Here is a 17920-nt window from a genome sequence, read left to right as displayed (position 1 = left end):
CTCTAAAACTTCCAAAAAAAGGAGAAAGAGAAAAGGTGGGTGCAGTGTGATGTACGAAGTGGACTCAGTGGGTCAACGCTGTGGCATAGTAGGCTAAGCCTCTGCCTCAGTGCTGGCATCCCACATGAGCACCGGTCGGTGTCCCAGCTGCTCCTCTTCTGATCCAGCTCTCGGCTATTGGCCTAGGAAAGTGCAGAAGATGCCCCAAGTCCTCGGACCCCTGCATCCACGTGGGAGACTCGGAAGAAGCTCCTAGCTCCAGGCTTCAGATTGGTCCAGCTCTGTCCGTTGAGACCATTTGGGGAGTGAACCAGCAGATGGAAGACCTCTCAGTCTCTGTCTTTCCCTCTCTTGTTCTGTAACTCTACTTCTCAAATAAATAAATAAAATCTTAAAAAAAAAGAAGTGGACTCAGGAATAAGCAATAGAGGTGTATGTGCCTTTCTCTCTGTGGCACTTGGCCTTTTATCTGTGTTTTTATCCATTATTACGGGAGATATTTTGGGATTCCTCAGGCTATGTGCAGACTGTAATACTCCTGTTAATAGAAAGATTCATTAAGGAAATGCATTTGAGAATGCCGGATAAGTTTTACAGTTGTATAAATGGCCTTTGTATGAATAAAGCAGCACAAAAAACAGTGTTATGCAGATATAAAGATATATATACATATATTTACATGAAAATATTGAAACATAGACATGCCCATTCACTCATATATTCATAAACAACTATGTTTCAAAAACTGCATATTCAGTACCAAAATTCTGAAGATAAAAACAGAGGGAAAGTAAACTGTACCTGCTGAAGGAACAGGGGGAAAGGACCCAAAGAATTCTCTTGCATTGAACAAGGGATGGGAGCCCATCTTCTCTTGGTACGTCGCAGAACTTTCTCTTTAGAAAGCGTTTGGTTAGGTACCTCAATTTAGAAGACAGAAGATAAAATTAAAATCAATGACTATTTTATTCTCAAACAGTGAACTCTGATACATCTTTCTCCCTGCGTGAGGCTTGGCAGGGGGCCATATAACACCATGGAAGTGCTTGATACCAAAGTAAACATCAACATGGCAAAAAGGATGATGCAGAAACAGCCCCTGTAACTGTCATCGTAACATCCTCTTGAGAAAGTAACTTGGTGGAAATATGGAAGAAAGAGAGATGGAATGAGAAGCTGAGAAGCAAAACTTAACGAAGAAAATCAGAGCTGCCCATTGCCATGCAAAAGCATGGGAGGAGAGATACGGCAAGACAATAACCTTCTAAACTTAGCACAAGCATCTTCCACTCACCAGCTAGGCAGAGCCAGGGAACCAACAGAGAGATCTGTGCCAGAATGAGGAGAGAAACATAGTGATAACTCTCAAACTACTACAGTGAGGAATGGCCACTGGTTGACCAGAAATCATATTGGTCTTAGGTGTTATAATACAATAAGCATGCGCATGATCTAAACCTCCACCTACAATACAATCATCTATTTTCTAAAACTACAAAGCATACTAAAAGGCATGAGAATAAAGTCTTTGTCCAAAGAGACAGTTTCAAAACTTGGTTGTTGGAAATCCATTCTATGGTAAAGAACAACAGATGCTTTTGCATGTCTAATCTCAAATTCTTATGCTGTAGTTTATCCCAGCTTTTCCTTTATTGTCTCAAATGAAAAAGAATGATAAAGCTTAATAACCTATGTTGCACAACTCTCTTCTATTTAAATACTATGAAGTTGTCTCATGAGTTTCATTCTTCTTCAAACCAACTCTACTATACCCCTCTGATTCCACATCTTCCCTGGTAATGCTACTTACACCTGAAGAAAACATTATTATACTTTCTTTTATATAGTTGTGTATACCTCTGTTTGATCCTCCAAAAGGACAAATATTTCCTTCTCTTCCTGGTTTTCAGTGTTGGAAAGCAATATGGTAAAACTTCTCTTCTCCGGGGACAAAATAATAGCATTTGTTGTAAAGACTGAACCATCTTTTAAAACTTGGAAATCAGGATCACTTGAATGAATTAGACTTGGAAATTTAACACACTCCTTCAGGTTAACTGTAAAAAATATACACAGCAAGACATAGTAAAACAGCATTCACTAGAAAAAAACCAATCTATATATATAGGGAGAACTGAAAATTAATTACAATTACACTTGTAAATTTCACCTTTTAAAAGGACAAGTAAGACTATATGATTAATTAAGTTGTGCTTAAACACAAATATTATTTCTAATGCATAATTCACATCCTTTTAAATTTATATTTCTTTATTTATTTGAAAGGCACAGTGACAGAGAAAGGGAGAGAGGAAGGAGGGATGGGGGGAGGAAGAGAGAGAGAGAGAGAAAGAGATCTTCCATTTGCTAGTTCATTCACCCAAATGCTCACAACAGTCAGGACTAGGCCAGACTGTAATCAGGAGCCAGGAACTCCACCCAGGTCTTCCATGTATGCAGATGAGACCCAAAGACTTGAGCTATCACCTGCTGCCTCCTAGGGTATGCATTAGCTGGAAGCTGGATGGGAAGTAGAGGCAGGACTAGATCCCAGACACTCTAATGTGGGATGCAAGTTTCCCAAGCAGCGACCTAACCAGCTGTGCCACAGCACCCACCCTCCATTCCACATGATTTTAAAGGAGACATTTGTCCTGAAATAAAGGCATGTGAACTACAGTGTTTGAATATTTAGACCAACATGGAAACATTTCCTTATCAAATGAACTCATACTGCAGTAACACATAAGAACATCTGAAATAAGGTGAACAGAATCTATCAAATCAAAAGAGGCAGCTATTAAATTAAAAAATTACAAAACATTTTATGTCATAAAATAGTCACCCTATGAAGATACTTCAAGAAGTTCGTGGAAAAGCATATTATGAAAAAGCTATGCATAAATTTCAAAACAAAATTTGCACCAAAATTAACTTATCTTTTAATTTTCCTCAAAGCTTTTGAATTACCCTCATATTCTGTGTTTTCATTGGTTTCATATTCTCTTACACATTTAAGTTATGTAAAACCAATTAACTGCTTAAAAACAATGTTTAAAGGGTGTGCAGAGCATTGTGGTGCAGTGGGTTAAGCCGCTTCTTGGAACGTCCATAGTCTGTATGTGAGTGCCTAGCTTGAGTTCCAGCTACTCTGCTTTTGATCCAGCTTCTAGCTAATGCGTGTCAGAAGGGAGCAGCAGATGACTCAGTTACAAGTGTCCCTGTCACCCATATGGTAGACCTGGAGGAATGCTGGCTCCTGGCTTTGGCCTTGTCTAGCCCTCTCTGTTGCAGGCATTTGGGAAGAGAACCAGTGGGTGGAAAATGGAAGCCACCCCCCCCACACACACACCTCTCACTCCTCTCTCCCTCCCTTTCTCTCTTTCTCTCTCTCCCTGTCACTCTGCCTTTCAAATAAATGAATAAATAATTCTTTTAATAATTAAAAAAAAATAAGCAGTAAGATGCCAAATGTTTTAGGATGAACATTCCAAAACAATATCTTTAAAATTCAAGAAGCAATTTTAATATTATTTCTCAATTTTGTAGAAACATGTACACTTATATCACATATATTTTATTCTTCATCTAACATAAATGCTAATAATTATTCAAGTTAAACTGTCTTATCATTGGGGTTTTTCAAGAACAATATTTATTTCATTGTGATGACACAGTACAATTGATACATACTGTATTAATTTTAACTATTAGTCCCAATACAGTTACCATTTTTTAAAAAAGCTAATTTTAATAGATCATACCAAAGTAGGATGTATTACATATTGTGTAGTTTCTCACCTCTACCAATAAATTTTTCAGCATCTAGTTTAGAGGGAACATGTAGGGTCACTTTTTTGCATGCATCACAGGCAAGTGTTAATACCTAGAAAAAAGTCAAATGAATACTATGAATTAAAAGGTCCTTTTAATGTTGCTCTAGCATATATAAATTATAAATGTTAATATAACATATAATGTAAATATGATACAGGATATAATATTTATACAGATACTAATTGTATATTAAGTAAATATAGTTGATTGGTTAATAAAATGTTAATAAAAATATAAGCCAATACATGTAATTAATAATAACGGATAACAAATACATTTACATAATAACCAACATAAAAGGCATACTGGAGTAAGAAATTAGAAAAATATTACATCGAGAAGAAGAATAAAATGATAAACGAAGAGTCATAGCTCTCTACTTCACAAAGAGTGTACATTCAGAGAATGACATGTTTTGTGAGGCTTTGTTTGCTATAATGAAAAATGGATCTGGTGCCGGCATGTGGTATATTGGGTAAAGCCGCAGCCTGCAGTGCCGGCATCCCATATGGGTGCCAGTTCGAGTCCCAGCTGCTCCACTTCTGATCCAGCTCTATGCTATAGCCGGGGAAAGTAGTGGAAGATAGTCCAAGTCCTTGGGTCCCTGCACCCTTGTGGGAGACCCGGAAGAAGCTCCTGGTTCCTGGCTTCGGATCAGCACAGCTCCAGCAGTTGTGCCCAATTGGGGATGGAAGACGTTTCTCCTTCTCTCTCTCTCTCTGCCTCTCCTTCTCTCTCTATGTAACTCAGACTTTCAAGTAAATAAATAAGTCTTCAAAAAAACAAAAAAAATTGATTTAGGAGTAACCTCCCTGACTGAATATAGCGAGGATCCAACACCAACCTCTGTGAAACAGTGCTAAAAACTATGAAGGAGGCAGCACAGGTAAGAAAATAAGAAAAGAGAAACAAAAACAAGTTTTTCTGAGGCAGTAATTGTTTCAATCAACTTTTTTTTTTTAATTTATTTGACAAGTAAGTTATAGACAGTGAGAGAGAGAGAGACAGAGAGAAAGGTCTTCCTTCCGTTGGTTCACTCCCCAAATGGCCACTGCAGCCGGCGCTGTGCAGATCCGAAGCCAGGAGCCAGGTGCTTCCTCCTGGTCTCCCATGCGGGTGCAAGGCCCAAGCACTTGGGCCATCCTCCACTGCCTTCCCGTGCCACAGCAGAGAGCTGGACTGGAAGAGGAGCAACCGGGACTAGAACCCAGCACCCATATTGGATGCCAGTGCCACAGGCAGAGGATTAACCAAGTGAGCCAGGCGCCGGCCCCTCAATCAACTTTTAATTGACTATAAACTATAGTTACCACATCAAAAATATCTTTAAAAAACTCAATGCATTTAAATGGAAGCATTAACGTATTCCATGAATTTGGAGAGTATGTATGTATTATGCCCCACAAACAAGCCCATAATTTGAACGATAAACTTACTTTAGAAAAACTTTCATAAATGAAAATCACAGTCATTTTAGAAAAGTTTGCTTAAACTTTTTACATGAGTTCATGATTTATAGTAAACCAATCCAATGCCATGTACTTAAGCATTAAAATTTAATTATGTTCCATCTGAAACTTCTCAATGGATGCTTCTAAAAGATTCACATTCTTTTTTCTATAATTTTGCAAATGTGTTTCGACAAAAGCAAGATAACTAACTAGCATTACAGTGCTATAAAGTTCCATAAACATAAATTAAAATCATTTAAGTTTGGATGAGTATTTTTATTTCCTAGTATATTAAGGCAACTTGAGTTCTGCAATTTAAATTATATGTGAAGGATAAAGTAAGAAAGAGACTGTGTTCCATTTGGAAGTTAGAGACAGATACAATGAAGATGGCCGGCACCATGGCTCACTAGGCTAATCCTCCCCTGCAGTGCCGGCACACCGGGTTCTAGTCCCGGTTGGGGCGCCGGATTCTGTCCTGGTTGCCCCTCTTCCAGGCACGGGAGTGCAATGGAGGATGGCCCAAGTGCTTGGGCCCTGCACCCGCATGGGAGACCAGGAGGAAGCACCTGGCTCATGGCTTCGGATCGGCGCAGCACGCCAGCCATAGCGGCCATTTGGGGGGTGAACCAGTGGAAAAGGAAGACCTTTCTCTGTCTCTCTCTCTCTCTCACTGTCAAACTCTGCCTGTCCAAAAAAAAAAAAAAGAAACAATGAAGAGACTGTGTTTGAACTGGAAATTAAAAGATAAGAAGAATTTTCACTGGTTGCAGAGTCGAGAGAGAATAAGAGTAGAATCAAGATGATCTTGAGAATTCCAGCTCAAGGTAAAAGAACAAATCCAATTATTCCTTCAGCAAATTCAAAGCTACAGCAGTGATCAGAGTGAAGTCCTTGCCCTCATGAAGACTGCATTATGAGAGACAAAAAATAAACAAAGTCACAGTGCCAAGGCAGAGAGAGATAACTACTATGAGAAAAAAGCAGAGAGGGTGACAAAGGAATACCAGAAACCCAAATGATGTGAATAAGCAAACCACTCAATTCCCTAACAGGCAAAAAAAACCTCACCCTTGGAAGGGGGCTTCCCCTGGTATGCTGCAGGAAGGACAAGAAGGGACCATGGTAGTGAGTACAGGGAGGGGAGAGTAACAGAAGATGAGGAATACAAATGCCGTATCCATTAGGGTCTAAAAGGTCATGGCAAGGAGTCCATGTTTGTTGTGCAGGCAGAGAAGCAATGGCAGGTTCAGAGGCAGTGAAGTGGCATAACCTGATATGGTATTTTCTGCAAGCTGTGCGATAAACAGGCTACAAAGAAGCAAGAGTGGAAGCCAGCAGACTACTTGGGAGTTTACAGTAGGAACCTAAAAAAGGGGTGATGATGATTTAGACTAAGGAAATAATGGGGGGAAGATGAGAAATATCCAGATTAAGACAATTCTTCAGATAACAGCATCTTGGGCATCCATTCATTTGTGTACTCAACAAATAGCTTTAGAATTTCTACTGTGTACAGATACAGAGCAGTAAACATAATCCTTATGAAACACTCAATCCAAGGGTAAGATACATTTATAATTTCAATGTAGTAAGACAAATGCAATGATTGGCAAGTATGGGGAGCTATGAGATAGCAGGAGGAACTAAGCTCATCTGTGAGCCAGGTGACGTCATCTAAGTATGACAATAATTTAACCACGATAAGAGGAGTCAGAGCTTAAATTCCAAGCATAGGAACAACACATGTGACAACCCAGGGATGATGCAGACCTGAAAAAAGAAACCTGGAATGGGTGGCATGGGTAGCTTGAGAAAGAAGAGGTTTAAAATGGACTCAGATAAGTAAGTGTGGGACAGATTCCAAATGACATCAACAAAGTATGTGGGTTTCTTTCCGTAAAGACAGTAAGAAACCAGTGATTGGTTTTAAGTAAATAAATTACATAGGCAACTTCATATTTGAATATGATAAGTTTGAGTGATGTGGAGAATGGATCAGGGAAACAAATTTCCTTTCCAGTAATGACCACCAGGGAAATTCAGAAAATCCCATGCCACAGTTAACTGAAAATGACAAATAACATATATTTTAAACATCCTACACCATCAAAGAGCTATCAAAATAGCAAAGAAGTGCCAGAGAAAAACTCAAGCTAAGGCTGGAACACAGAGTAGTAAGAGGATCTCAGAAATGATTTCTCACTTGTAAAGATTTGACTCTGATCTTTAACCTCCATAGAGAAAAGGAGTGAAATCAAAGTATGTGGCCCACCTAAAATCTAAGATCCTTTCCACATTAATCTGGAACCCTAATGCTACACCCCCATAACAGGGTTAAGCCAGAGGTGAATTTGTGGTTCACAATCCCATCATTTTCTTAGCCTAGAAGCATTAAGCATGAATTAAAGCAGATCTGGCATGCCATTACCACCACAGATACCAAAAGGCACCTGACCAAATTCAATAGCCTCCCCTATTACTTAAGGTTCAAAAATCCTATTAATGAGTACTTCTGCAATATGACTTTTTTTTTTTTTTTGACAGGCAGAGTTAGACAATGAGAGAGAGAGACAGAGAGAAAGGTCTTCCTTTTCCATTGGTTCACCCCCAAAGTGGCCGCTACGGCCGGCGCGCTGCACCTATCCGAAGCCAGGAGCCAGGTGCTTCCTCCTGGTCTCCCATGTGGGTGCAGGGCCCAAGGACCTGGGCCATCCTCCACTGTCCTTCTGGGCCACAGCAGAGAGCTGGACTTCTTCCGAGGAGCAACTGGGACAGAATCCGGCGCCCAGACAGGGACTAGAACCCAGGGGGCCCCAGCACCACAGGTGGAGGATCAGCCTAGTGAGCCAAGGCGCCAGCCAATATGACTTTTGTATAGGGTAATCACAACATCAAAGGGAAAGCACTAGAAGCAGCTCCTCTAACTTAAAATACAAGATGTGTTGGGGCTAGTGCTGTGGCACAGTGGGTTAACCCCCTGGCCTGAAGTGCCTGTATCCCATATGGGCACCGGTTCTAGTCTGGGCTGCTCCACTTCCAATCCAGCTCTTTGCTATGGCCTGGGAAAGCAGTAGAAGATGGCCCTAGTCCTTGGGCCCCTACACCTGCATGGTAGACTCAGAAGAAGCTCCTGGCTCCTGGCTTTGGATCGGCACAGCTCTAGCCATTGCGGCCAATTGGGGAGTGAACCAACGGATGGAAGATCTCTCTCTCTCTCTCTCTGCCTCTCCTCTCTCTCTGTGTAACTCTGACTTTCAAAAAAAACAACAACAACAAGATGTGTTTTCAAAGGTCACCATATGTAGTTTACATTAGGTAAGAGGAAGATATTAAATGCATATCAATTGCAAAGGAAAAGGCAAAAAAAAAAAACCCGTATTTACCTAGAAACCCCAAGCAAATTACCATAAAACAGTAAGAGAGTTCAATAAAGTAGAAATAATAATATATAAAAATCACTAGTATTCATATCAATGAACAAAACCAGTCAGATAAGAAACCATTTTCAAAACAATAAAAAGAATGCCAAATTTAAGAAGAACTATGCCAAACCTATTGAAGAAAAACCTGAAAACATTTCTCAAGGACATTTCTCTTCCAGTCCAGCATGAAAGAGAAGGGGAAAATAGACTTGTACCAAAAAAGAGAAGAAAAAGTACACTATTTTGGATATTTCAGAATATTCATAAAATTCATTACAATAAGAGGAATTGATTTCAGTGAAGCAATTTACAAAGTGACATACATATGTCAATTCTAAATTACATTAAAATTTTTATGAGCCAAATAAAAATCCCAACAAAATGTTTTCTAGCATTAAGCAAGTTGATTCAAAATGCTATGAGAAGAAATTTTAAAAAGAATATACAGAAAAGGTATGAAAAAGAGAAATGAAGGGTTATTAGTCTTAGCAGGTTTTAAAATCTCCTATAAAGTCTCAATAATTAAAACAATATAGCATCAATATATAAATAGGCTAGATGCATTAATTGGAAAGGAAGAAGTAAAACTATTTCTATTTCCATTTAATATGACGCCATATAGTCCATAAAGATTTTTGTTCCACCCATCAATTATTTATGAACATTTCTGTTTATCCACATTCTTGCCTACTCAGCATGGTGTCCAACCATTGGATGTTTGCCATCCCCACAGGCTGAAATGACATTTCAATGTGGTTTTTAATGCATCTTTCCTTATGATGAGTGAAGATAACTTATTCCTTATATTGTAAAAGGCATTTTATGACTTTATGGGAGTTTTTCATGGCCATAATCCCAGTGAACTTTTCTTTCTTGATTTATACGAAGTCTTTACATATTACATTAGCCTTTTAAAATATAATCTGTAAACATTTTTATCAACTACATTTTGATACTACTTTTTATGTTTTTGCTTGGCTTGTTTTGTTACCACGGACAACTACATACATGTACATTTATATAATTTATTTTTTATAAATTGTCCATTGAAATCTGACTCATAAATAGGCTTTCTTGATTCCTAATCTAGTAATAATCCATCAAGTTTTCCTCTATTATATATATGGTATCACATTTTACACTTAGATCTTATATCTACTTAGAGCTTTCTATGGTATTCTGCATGAAGTATAGATTGAATATTATATTTTGGCAAAACACTGCCTAGTTCAAGGTCATTACTATATAATGTCTTACACTAATAAATATGTGTATCTTTAATGATGTGATAGGTCACCTGCCATACCTATCTAGTCATATACAACCTTTATGGAAGGAGGGGCACTACCTACCAAAACTACCCAGCCATTCACACATTTATTTGTCAATTCCACTTCCGGTTATAAATTCTACTGATATACCTGTCCGTATAAGAAATTATATATATTTATGCTTACTGACTATGACAGTATTTGTGACACACGTAAAATGATCTACCAGGTATCTTTTAATGCAGACTCAATGGCATTTAATGGTGTACTGGGGAGGAGAGCAGTGAGGGAAGAAACGTAAGCTACCAGACTTTGTATTTGAGGGACAGGTGTATAGTCGTGTCGAGTGCTGAAATACAAGACACTAAAAGAAAAAATCTTTAGAACATAATAAATGTTGTGCCGCACACATAGTAGGTAACGACATAAAAGGACCTACTGAGGGAAGTTATGGGGGGGGGCATTGTAATCCATAAACTGTACTTTGGAAATTTATATTTCCTAAATAAAAGTTAAAAAAATACTGTTCAATAATTGCATCTCAACTCACATTAGAAATTGAGGATTTGTTGCATCTGTGTAGTAGTTTAAGTAATGAAAGGGATGAAACGGCCTGAGTAATGGTTATACATTGCAAGGGTCAAGACTTAGAAAAAAGTCCCAAGGAAAACCAGCATTAAAGAGAAAGAAAAATCAATCAAATTCATAGAAGCAGAAAAAAGCACAGTGTTTGCCAGATATGCTGGGGGAGGGAGAAAACAGGAGCTGCTGTCCAACAGGTATAAAGCTTCAGCAATGCAAGATGAAAAAAGCTCCGGAGATAGGCTACACAACACAGTGCTTATAGTGAACACGCTGTACTAAACACTTAAAAATGTGCTAGGAGGATAGAGCTCACACTTTGAATGCCATTTGTATCACAATGGGAAAAAAAGCTGGAGAAAAAGAAAACTAGATGGGGAATCAAATTCAGAATATTCAGAAAGTTCATAACAACAAGAGGAACTGATTTCAGGAATAATGGTGCAATTTACAAAGTGCCATTGTACAAAGAATGAAAAATGGCATTGGGATTTGGTAAAGGAAATCCTTGGTGACCTGAGGGAGACACAAGTCATTAGGGGTTCCGGGAGAAGGCAGCACTCAGGTGCCGAAGACCTGTAATGAGGTGAGGCAATATTAGGAAGCAGGAAGAAGCTGATTTATGGGATAATGAAGGATCCCTTGGGTGTATGGGAAAGAGGTAAGGTAAAGGCTGCCCCACCCTCAGAGTCATCCTTAGTTAATATAATACACTTGGATAGTCTTTGCACATTTCTCACACTGAGGCTCACAACCACAACCACCACCAGCGGCTGGCTGCACAGGCTTTGCACAGGCCAGAGCCACACAGCAACTGGGGACATTCAGTTTCCTGTTAGCAAGGTGCATGCACAGATACAGACTAGAGCCACAGAGCAACTGGGGGCTTGCCACCAAGTCTCCGGCCAGCCAGGCCCAGAGCGCCTCGGCTCTCTACCTGCCTCCCGGACTCTCAAACCCTGAGGCCCAGGAAGTCTAAGAAATCACTCGCATTTGCCTTTCTGGGAGGATACGCAGCACGTATACACAGATCAATGAGATTCACGCCCTTTCCTTCCAAGAATATGGGCCAATGATTTAGAAAGAGAAGGCAGCTTTCTAAGAACCTAACCATAATTCTTAGTCACCCCAACATATTTGTGGCCGTTATTTGCTCCGTTCTCAGTTTCCTCAACAATAAAATGTTAACTGCCCCGTACTTGGCTGGCGCCTTGCCTGCTATGAATCTGACCTGAAAATTAACGTCTTGGGAAGGGCGCGCTAATGATGGTGACTACGGCAATGTCGTGACTTTAGAAAGGTAGGAGAGGGGACAGTCTGGAGTGTTCCGACCCCGGGTCCCCCACCGGCTCCAGGGCTCCTCCGGCTGCCGTTCGGAAGTTCCTCCCCTCGTCCTCCGGAGTTGAACCCGCGCCCTCCGGAGCTGAACCCGCGCCCAGGACCGGAGGCTCCGCGGACATGGGCGCTGTGGGGCTGAACACCCATTTCTCTTTTCCCAGAAGACCTGGGAAATCCGATCTGGGCCACCTTTGATCCCCACGCCGGCCCCACCCCCAGGCTTTCCCCCACAATGGAGTCCCGCGCTTACTGCCTTTCCCAGCGAGATCTGGCCTTTTCCCCTCCGGAGGGGGCTGCCTCGCCCGGAAGACCACCCATTTGGTTCCCAGATCCTGGGAGGGGCCGTCGCTGTGGAGCTCCTTAAAGTGGGAAAGAAGCTGGGGCAGGAGACAGTGTAGGGGCTGGGGGTCGCAGAAAAACCCAGAAACCTCCAGGGGCGGGCAAGAAGTCAGGACCTGGACGACCCCTCCCGTCCAAATATGTCGGGGACGGAAGGCCCACACCCCAACAATGGAAACTACTCAGAGGGTCACCTACGGCCCGCCCACCTCCGGACTTTAGAAGCAGAGTCGAATTCCCTTCCCCCATTCCTTGAACCTCCTCACCCCAAGATCAATCAATCAAGGCACACCAAGATAAATCCTACAAAAGCTTGTGCCCAAGGACCCCCGCTTTCGGTCCTGTCCGCCCCGCGGCGCCCCCTTCCCGTGCCCGGAGCCCAGCAGAGGCAGAGGTGGGCGAAAGTTGTTCGCCAGCACCAGCGAGGGGCGCGGAGGAGCAGCCGGACGCACCCAGCTCCCCGGCGCGTACCCAGAGGCCACGGTTTTGGAGGCGCGTCCACCGCCCGCGCCTCTACCTCAGTCCGCCCGCGCAAAGTTGTATCTGCGGAGACACCCGCCAAGCTCCCGCCTCGGGATCTCGACCGTCTTCCAAGGCGCCCCCACCCCACCCCCACAACTTCATCCTCGGCCACCCCGAGGCTCCAGAACCCCGGAATTGGCCCGCCACTGCCCCCACCCCCAAGCCTGCTCCCTCAGCTGCTCCCCTCTCCCCCCACCCCGCGATCGGGTGCACTCGGTGCCCGGAGCAGGTGGCCCCACGGCGGCGCTCACCGTGAGGGTCAGCAGGAGCTGCCGGCAGAGGACTCCGCTCCGGGAGCCCGCGGGTCGTGCTGCCGCCATGGAGCCGGTTCGGGAGCAGGTCGCCGGCCGGGGCACCTGGAGGCCAACCGGGGTGGAAGGGCGCGGCGGGGCGAAAGGCCGCGCGGCCGGGGAGCAGGCTGGGCCCGCGGCGCCGCAGGAGTGCGAGGCCGAGGAGGTGGAGCGCGCGGAGAGGCGCTTTTCTTCTCCGTTTCTCTGAAGCGCCTGCCGCTCACCCAAGGGGCTTTTCCTCTGGCCGAGGGTGGGGCTCAGGCGCGTCCAAAGACACCGACGAGCCCCTCCTAGCTGTTTTCTTAAGACTCCATTTCTTCACAGGGCGACAGGTGGGAACTCCCTCTCGCCGCCACCCTTCTCCCCGCGCTAGGTGTTTCTCACCGGCGGACGCCACCTATATGCCCCATCTCCCCCGCCCCGGTGTCCGCCTGGCAGGCCCAGCCGCTGGCCCTGCCCCGCAGAAGCCCTGACTGTACTAAGACTCACCCCGGAGCGCCGGCCGCCGGCCCCGCCCAGGCCGCAACCCTACGCAGGCTGAGGTCCCTGCCCTGCGGGCAGTGACAGACCTGGGACAACCCGCCCAGAGCTGTGGAGGCTGCGTTTTCTGTCCCAGCTGCCTAGGGTCCACTCGTCCCAGCTGCCTAGGGTCCACTCGGTAGAAGGTTGATTTTACACACTCTCCACTGGGTAATGTGTCCCAGAGACATCTAAATACAGTTCGCACAACTTTTTTTTATTATTTTCTTTAAAGTCTTCTCTTTTTTTGGAATGTCTTGGTCGGTATGAAAAGGATCAAGAAAATAATCGTAACTTAGGGGCAGAAATGAAAAGAAATTGGAGACTCTCATCGAAGGGAAATAACAAAACCAAGGGTGCGTTGCTATGTAGAATGCACCCGATCCATGGCCCAACCTCAGCTACCGATTCGCTCCAAGAAGCTCCCTTGTCACAAACAAGGCCAACCACAGGCCGCCTTGCAACTTGTCTCGTAGTTGGGCTCCTGAACCTCTCCTGATAGAGGTTTTTCTTTCTTGACTTCCAGTGAAATCAGAGTGAGAAGGGAAAAGAATGGGATAGTTTACATTTTGATTACAAGTGCACTTGGAACTGGACAAATGACTACAGCACGGAGCCTGGATTTCTAAAATGCAAAAGCTGTGTGTCCAGAAAGCAATGACATGGCATTCTGACTCATCCTCCTGCACTTCTTCTCAATTACTGACTTAAAGCAGGCATGTCTGACCACAAAGGAGAAACTCGTCTCTTCCACTTTGTTTGGCTTAAGCCTCTTCAGGGATGTTTGGAGAAACCCGTTTGGGAAAACCAACCATGACATTCACATCGCTTCATTTCTTGAAAACATTTACAATCTTCACCATTACACACAGAGCCATATTTAAGCATATATTTAACTTCAAAACTAATGTCCAACAGCGAAGGGCTTACGTTCTCTGTATTACTCCTAGGTTCTGTTGGATTAGCGAATGCCATAGTGAGCTGTTCTATTGTCTCCATGCCCATAAAATTATCACTGAGCCTTCTGCTAGTAAAATGGGCCTGGGTCATCATCATGAGACTAATGCTGACATCCTTCCATTTCCATTTTTTTTTAACTCTCATGTTTTTCCACTAATGGTTTCAATAAGCACACTTCATCCTGTTAATGATGGCATCGTGATTTCTAGTGTGAAGCTTTTCAGAGAACAGAGAAGCAAGCTGGTTTCAGATTCCAGAAATCTACTCAGACTGTCATCATAGCCTTGGACAATAGGATGTTTCCAAACTCTTGTCTACCCTTATAACATCTAATGCCTTTAGGGTGGCTCATGCTTTTCCTCATTCCAGAATGAGACAGAAGTGAAATTTGACAAGAATTCAGTTTAGATGTTGTCATCTTTCACACTAGTCAACCAATTGAAACTAGCAAAATGATGATTTTTGTTTGTTTACCTAAGAAATATAAGCCCTTACCCTAAATATATGGTTCCATTTATTTAATCTAGTTACACTACAAGTGTACTTCAAAAAGTTTGTAGAAAATGGAATTTTATTTAAAATAAAAGAAGTTTATTTTTGGTATAAAAATGTGAAATTTCTGCAGATTTTTTTATAATATGAATTTTCATGAGTTTTTTAAATACTCCTGAATATCTCTGAAATGGATTTCTCAATAAAATAGGTTTGAAGCAATAGGCTATGTCTAAAGAGACAATGAACTGTGGGTAGATGTGAATATGATTTCCTTGGCTTGACCTGATTCTCCACTGTGCCAACATAAAAGGTGCACAAGGCCAAATGCAAATAGCAACTTTACGTCTTGGGTTGCTCCAGTATTTATTTTATGATAAAATGGTACTGGATGCTATCTATTATACCTTCCGCATCTAACATCAAACTATTCAGACTTCTTATGATAATTTTTTTAGAAACTTGGCTAGTAATTGGTCTTCATTTCAGAGTTATCATAGAAGACTGAAACATAATGGTCCTTAGAGATAAATACCAAACACCCCCAGCCCATGGACCCAATCTAGCCAGCCCAGCTTCACAATTTTCTAATTTCAGAGGCCAGAAGCTAATCACATTAAAGGCAACGCACACAAAAAATCCCCCATACTGATACACACATGGAGATGGGCTTCCCTGAGCTGGGGTATTCCTGCCTAATCTTCCCTCTGCCAGGGGGTGAGGAGGAGGGACCCCCATGGACAGAGGTGATCTTGTAGAGGAATCCATCTTGGAGTCAGGTATGGCAGAAAGGAACTCAAAAACAAGGGCAACCCAGGCTTCATGGGGAAAAACAAAAAAGAGATGAAAGGACATTGTCTGGTTACTTTATAAGTGGGAGTAGGGAGAAAAATATCTCTTAAACACAATAAAATGGGTACAATTAGAATGTTTACTGCTCCAGGCCAGCAGGTCAAGCCACAACCTGCAATGCCAGCCCCTCATATGGGCACTGGTTCAAGTCCTGGCATCTCTACTTCTGATCCAACTGCCTGCTAATGTGCCTTGGAAAGCAGGAGAGGATGGACAATGTCTTGGGCCCCTGAACACCCACGTGGAGTTCCAGACTTCTGGCTTCAGCTTGACCCAGCTCTAAGCCATTGTGGCTATTTGGGGAATGACTCAGTAAATGGAAGATCTCTCTCTCTCTCTCTCTAAAAAAAAAAAAAAAAAAAAGTATTTACCACTCAGAGTTATGGCATTGAGTAATGAGGTGATGCATGGAAGATATGCAGAACAAAGCTGGACACATTCAAAGTGCTCAGATATTGTTAGCATCCCTCTTCCCCACACTGTACACACTATTCCACATGTCTGTGACCCATGCGTATCACCTACCTCACCTCAGTCCTTTTTTGTTTCTTTTTTTATTTAAGCATTTTATTGACATACATACCAAGAGATGCACGTAAATGTGCAGATAAATGAGTGTTTGTCTTCTGAGCATACTCATAATCAACACCCAAATTAAGAACAAAAAATTACTAGTACACCAAGAGTCCTGCTCCATTCCCTTCCATTTCTTTTGTTTTTCAGTGTGGGGAAAGAAGAGTGTATTGTCATTTACATGATAGGATTCAGCAAAGCAGAGTCTATAACTAAATCCCAAAAGATATGACATCCATACAATTTTTATACTCTCTCTAAATTATTAATTTTTGAAATAGAAAACATATTTGTCTTTCTTAGTCTGGCTTATTTCACTTAGCATAATGATCTCCAGTTTCATCCTTTTGGTTGCAAATATCAAGATTTCATTGTTTTCTTTTTAGAACTTTATTTATTTAGTTAAAAGGCAGAGTTACAGAAAGAGAAGGAGAGGCAGAGAAATTTATCTTCCCTCCACTGGTTCACTCCCCAAATGGCAGCAACATCCAGGGTTGGGCCAGGACAAAGTCAGAAACCTGGAATTCCATCCAGGGTTCCTACATCTATGGCAGGAGCCCAAGGGCCTGGGCCATGCTCCACTGCTTTCTCAGGCACATTAGCAAGGAGCTGGATCAGAAGAGGAGCATCTAGGACCTGAACTTATAGGCTGTGGCTTAACCTGCTGCACCACAACACTGGCCCCAGGATTTCATTCTGTTTTAGGCTGAGTAATATTCCATTGTGTACACATACCACAATTTCCTTATCCAATCATCAGTTGATGGACATCTAGCTTGACTCCGTATCTTGGCTATTTTGAATTGAACTGCTAGAAGCATGAGAGTGTAGGTATCTCTTTCATATGTTGATTTCATTCCTTTGGATATATTCCTAGTACTGGGAAAACTGTGTCATATGGTAGATCTAATTTTAGTTTTCTGAGAAACCTCCATACTATTTTCCATAATGGTTGCTACCAATTTGCATTCCTACCAACAGTGCATTGGGGTACCTTTTTCTCCACAACCCTGCCAGCATTTGTTATTCTTTTATTTTTGGATGAGAGCCATTATAACTGGAGTGAGTTGGTACCACATTGTGGTTTTTATTTGCATTTTCTTGAATGGAGGAGTGCATGGGTACATACTATTTATATAAGCTATAGTTTCAGCTTCTCTTATTAATTCTCTTAGTTCTGCTCATTTTCTCTTGAATATACAGACTCTGCCTCTACAGTATCTCTAAGCTTGAGGGAAATTGATATGTCCAGCTCTTCACTTTATTTCTAAAAGGTCATAAACATTCATCTAATCATACCTTCTCAATGGATTGGGCAACCATCTCCTCCCATTTTGACTGATTGTTTGGTCTTTGAAGTAAAAGCAGTATCTAGAACATGTATGGCTCCAGGACTTTTTTGGTACCTTCCACAATTTTACCTTTTGGAGGTATCTCATTTCCTAGGAAGTGATGTATAAATTCCCAGT

The 17920-nt window shown here is 42.3% G+C and overlaps 1 protein-coding gene across 2 annotated transcripts in view; it reads right to left on the bottom strand.

Annotated features, from left to right (window-relative positions):
* DSC2 (desmocollin 2) overlaps positions 1-13373 on the bottom strand; it is a 42705-nt gene extending 29332 nt beyond the window's left edge. The window contains exons 1-4 of one of the 2 annotated variants that reach the window (XM_008261173.4): positions 13017-13373; positions 3802-3886; positions 1858-2057; positions 802-921 (exon numbers count right to left, since the gene is read on the bottom strand). In XM_008261173.4, the coding sequence (XP_008259395.2) occupies positions 802-921; positions 1858-2057; positions 3802-3886; positions 13017-13085 (474 nt within the window). In that variant the 5' untranslated portion in view covers positions 13086-13373. The remainder of the gene's footprint in view (positions 1-801; positions 922-1857; positions 2058-3801; positions 3887-13016) is intronic. The other variant, XM_051851318.2, reaches the window with a different exon arrangement.
* Between the last annotated feature and the right edge of the window lie 4547 nt (positions 13374-17920).

This window comes from Oryctolagus cuniculus, chromosome 10, assembly GCF_964237555.1.
Source record: "Oryctolagus cuniculus chromosome 10, mOryCun1.1, whole genome shotgun sequence".
NCBI lineage: Eukaryota > Metazoa > Chordata > Mammalia > Lagomorpha > Leporidae > Oryctolagus > Oryctolagus cuniculus.
This window is presented reverse-complemented; position numbering and strand designations above follow the sequence as displayed.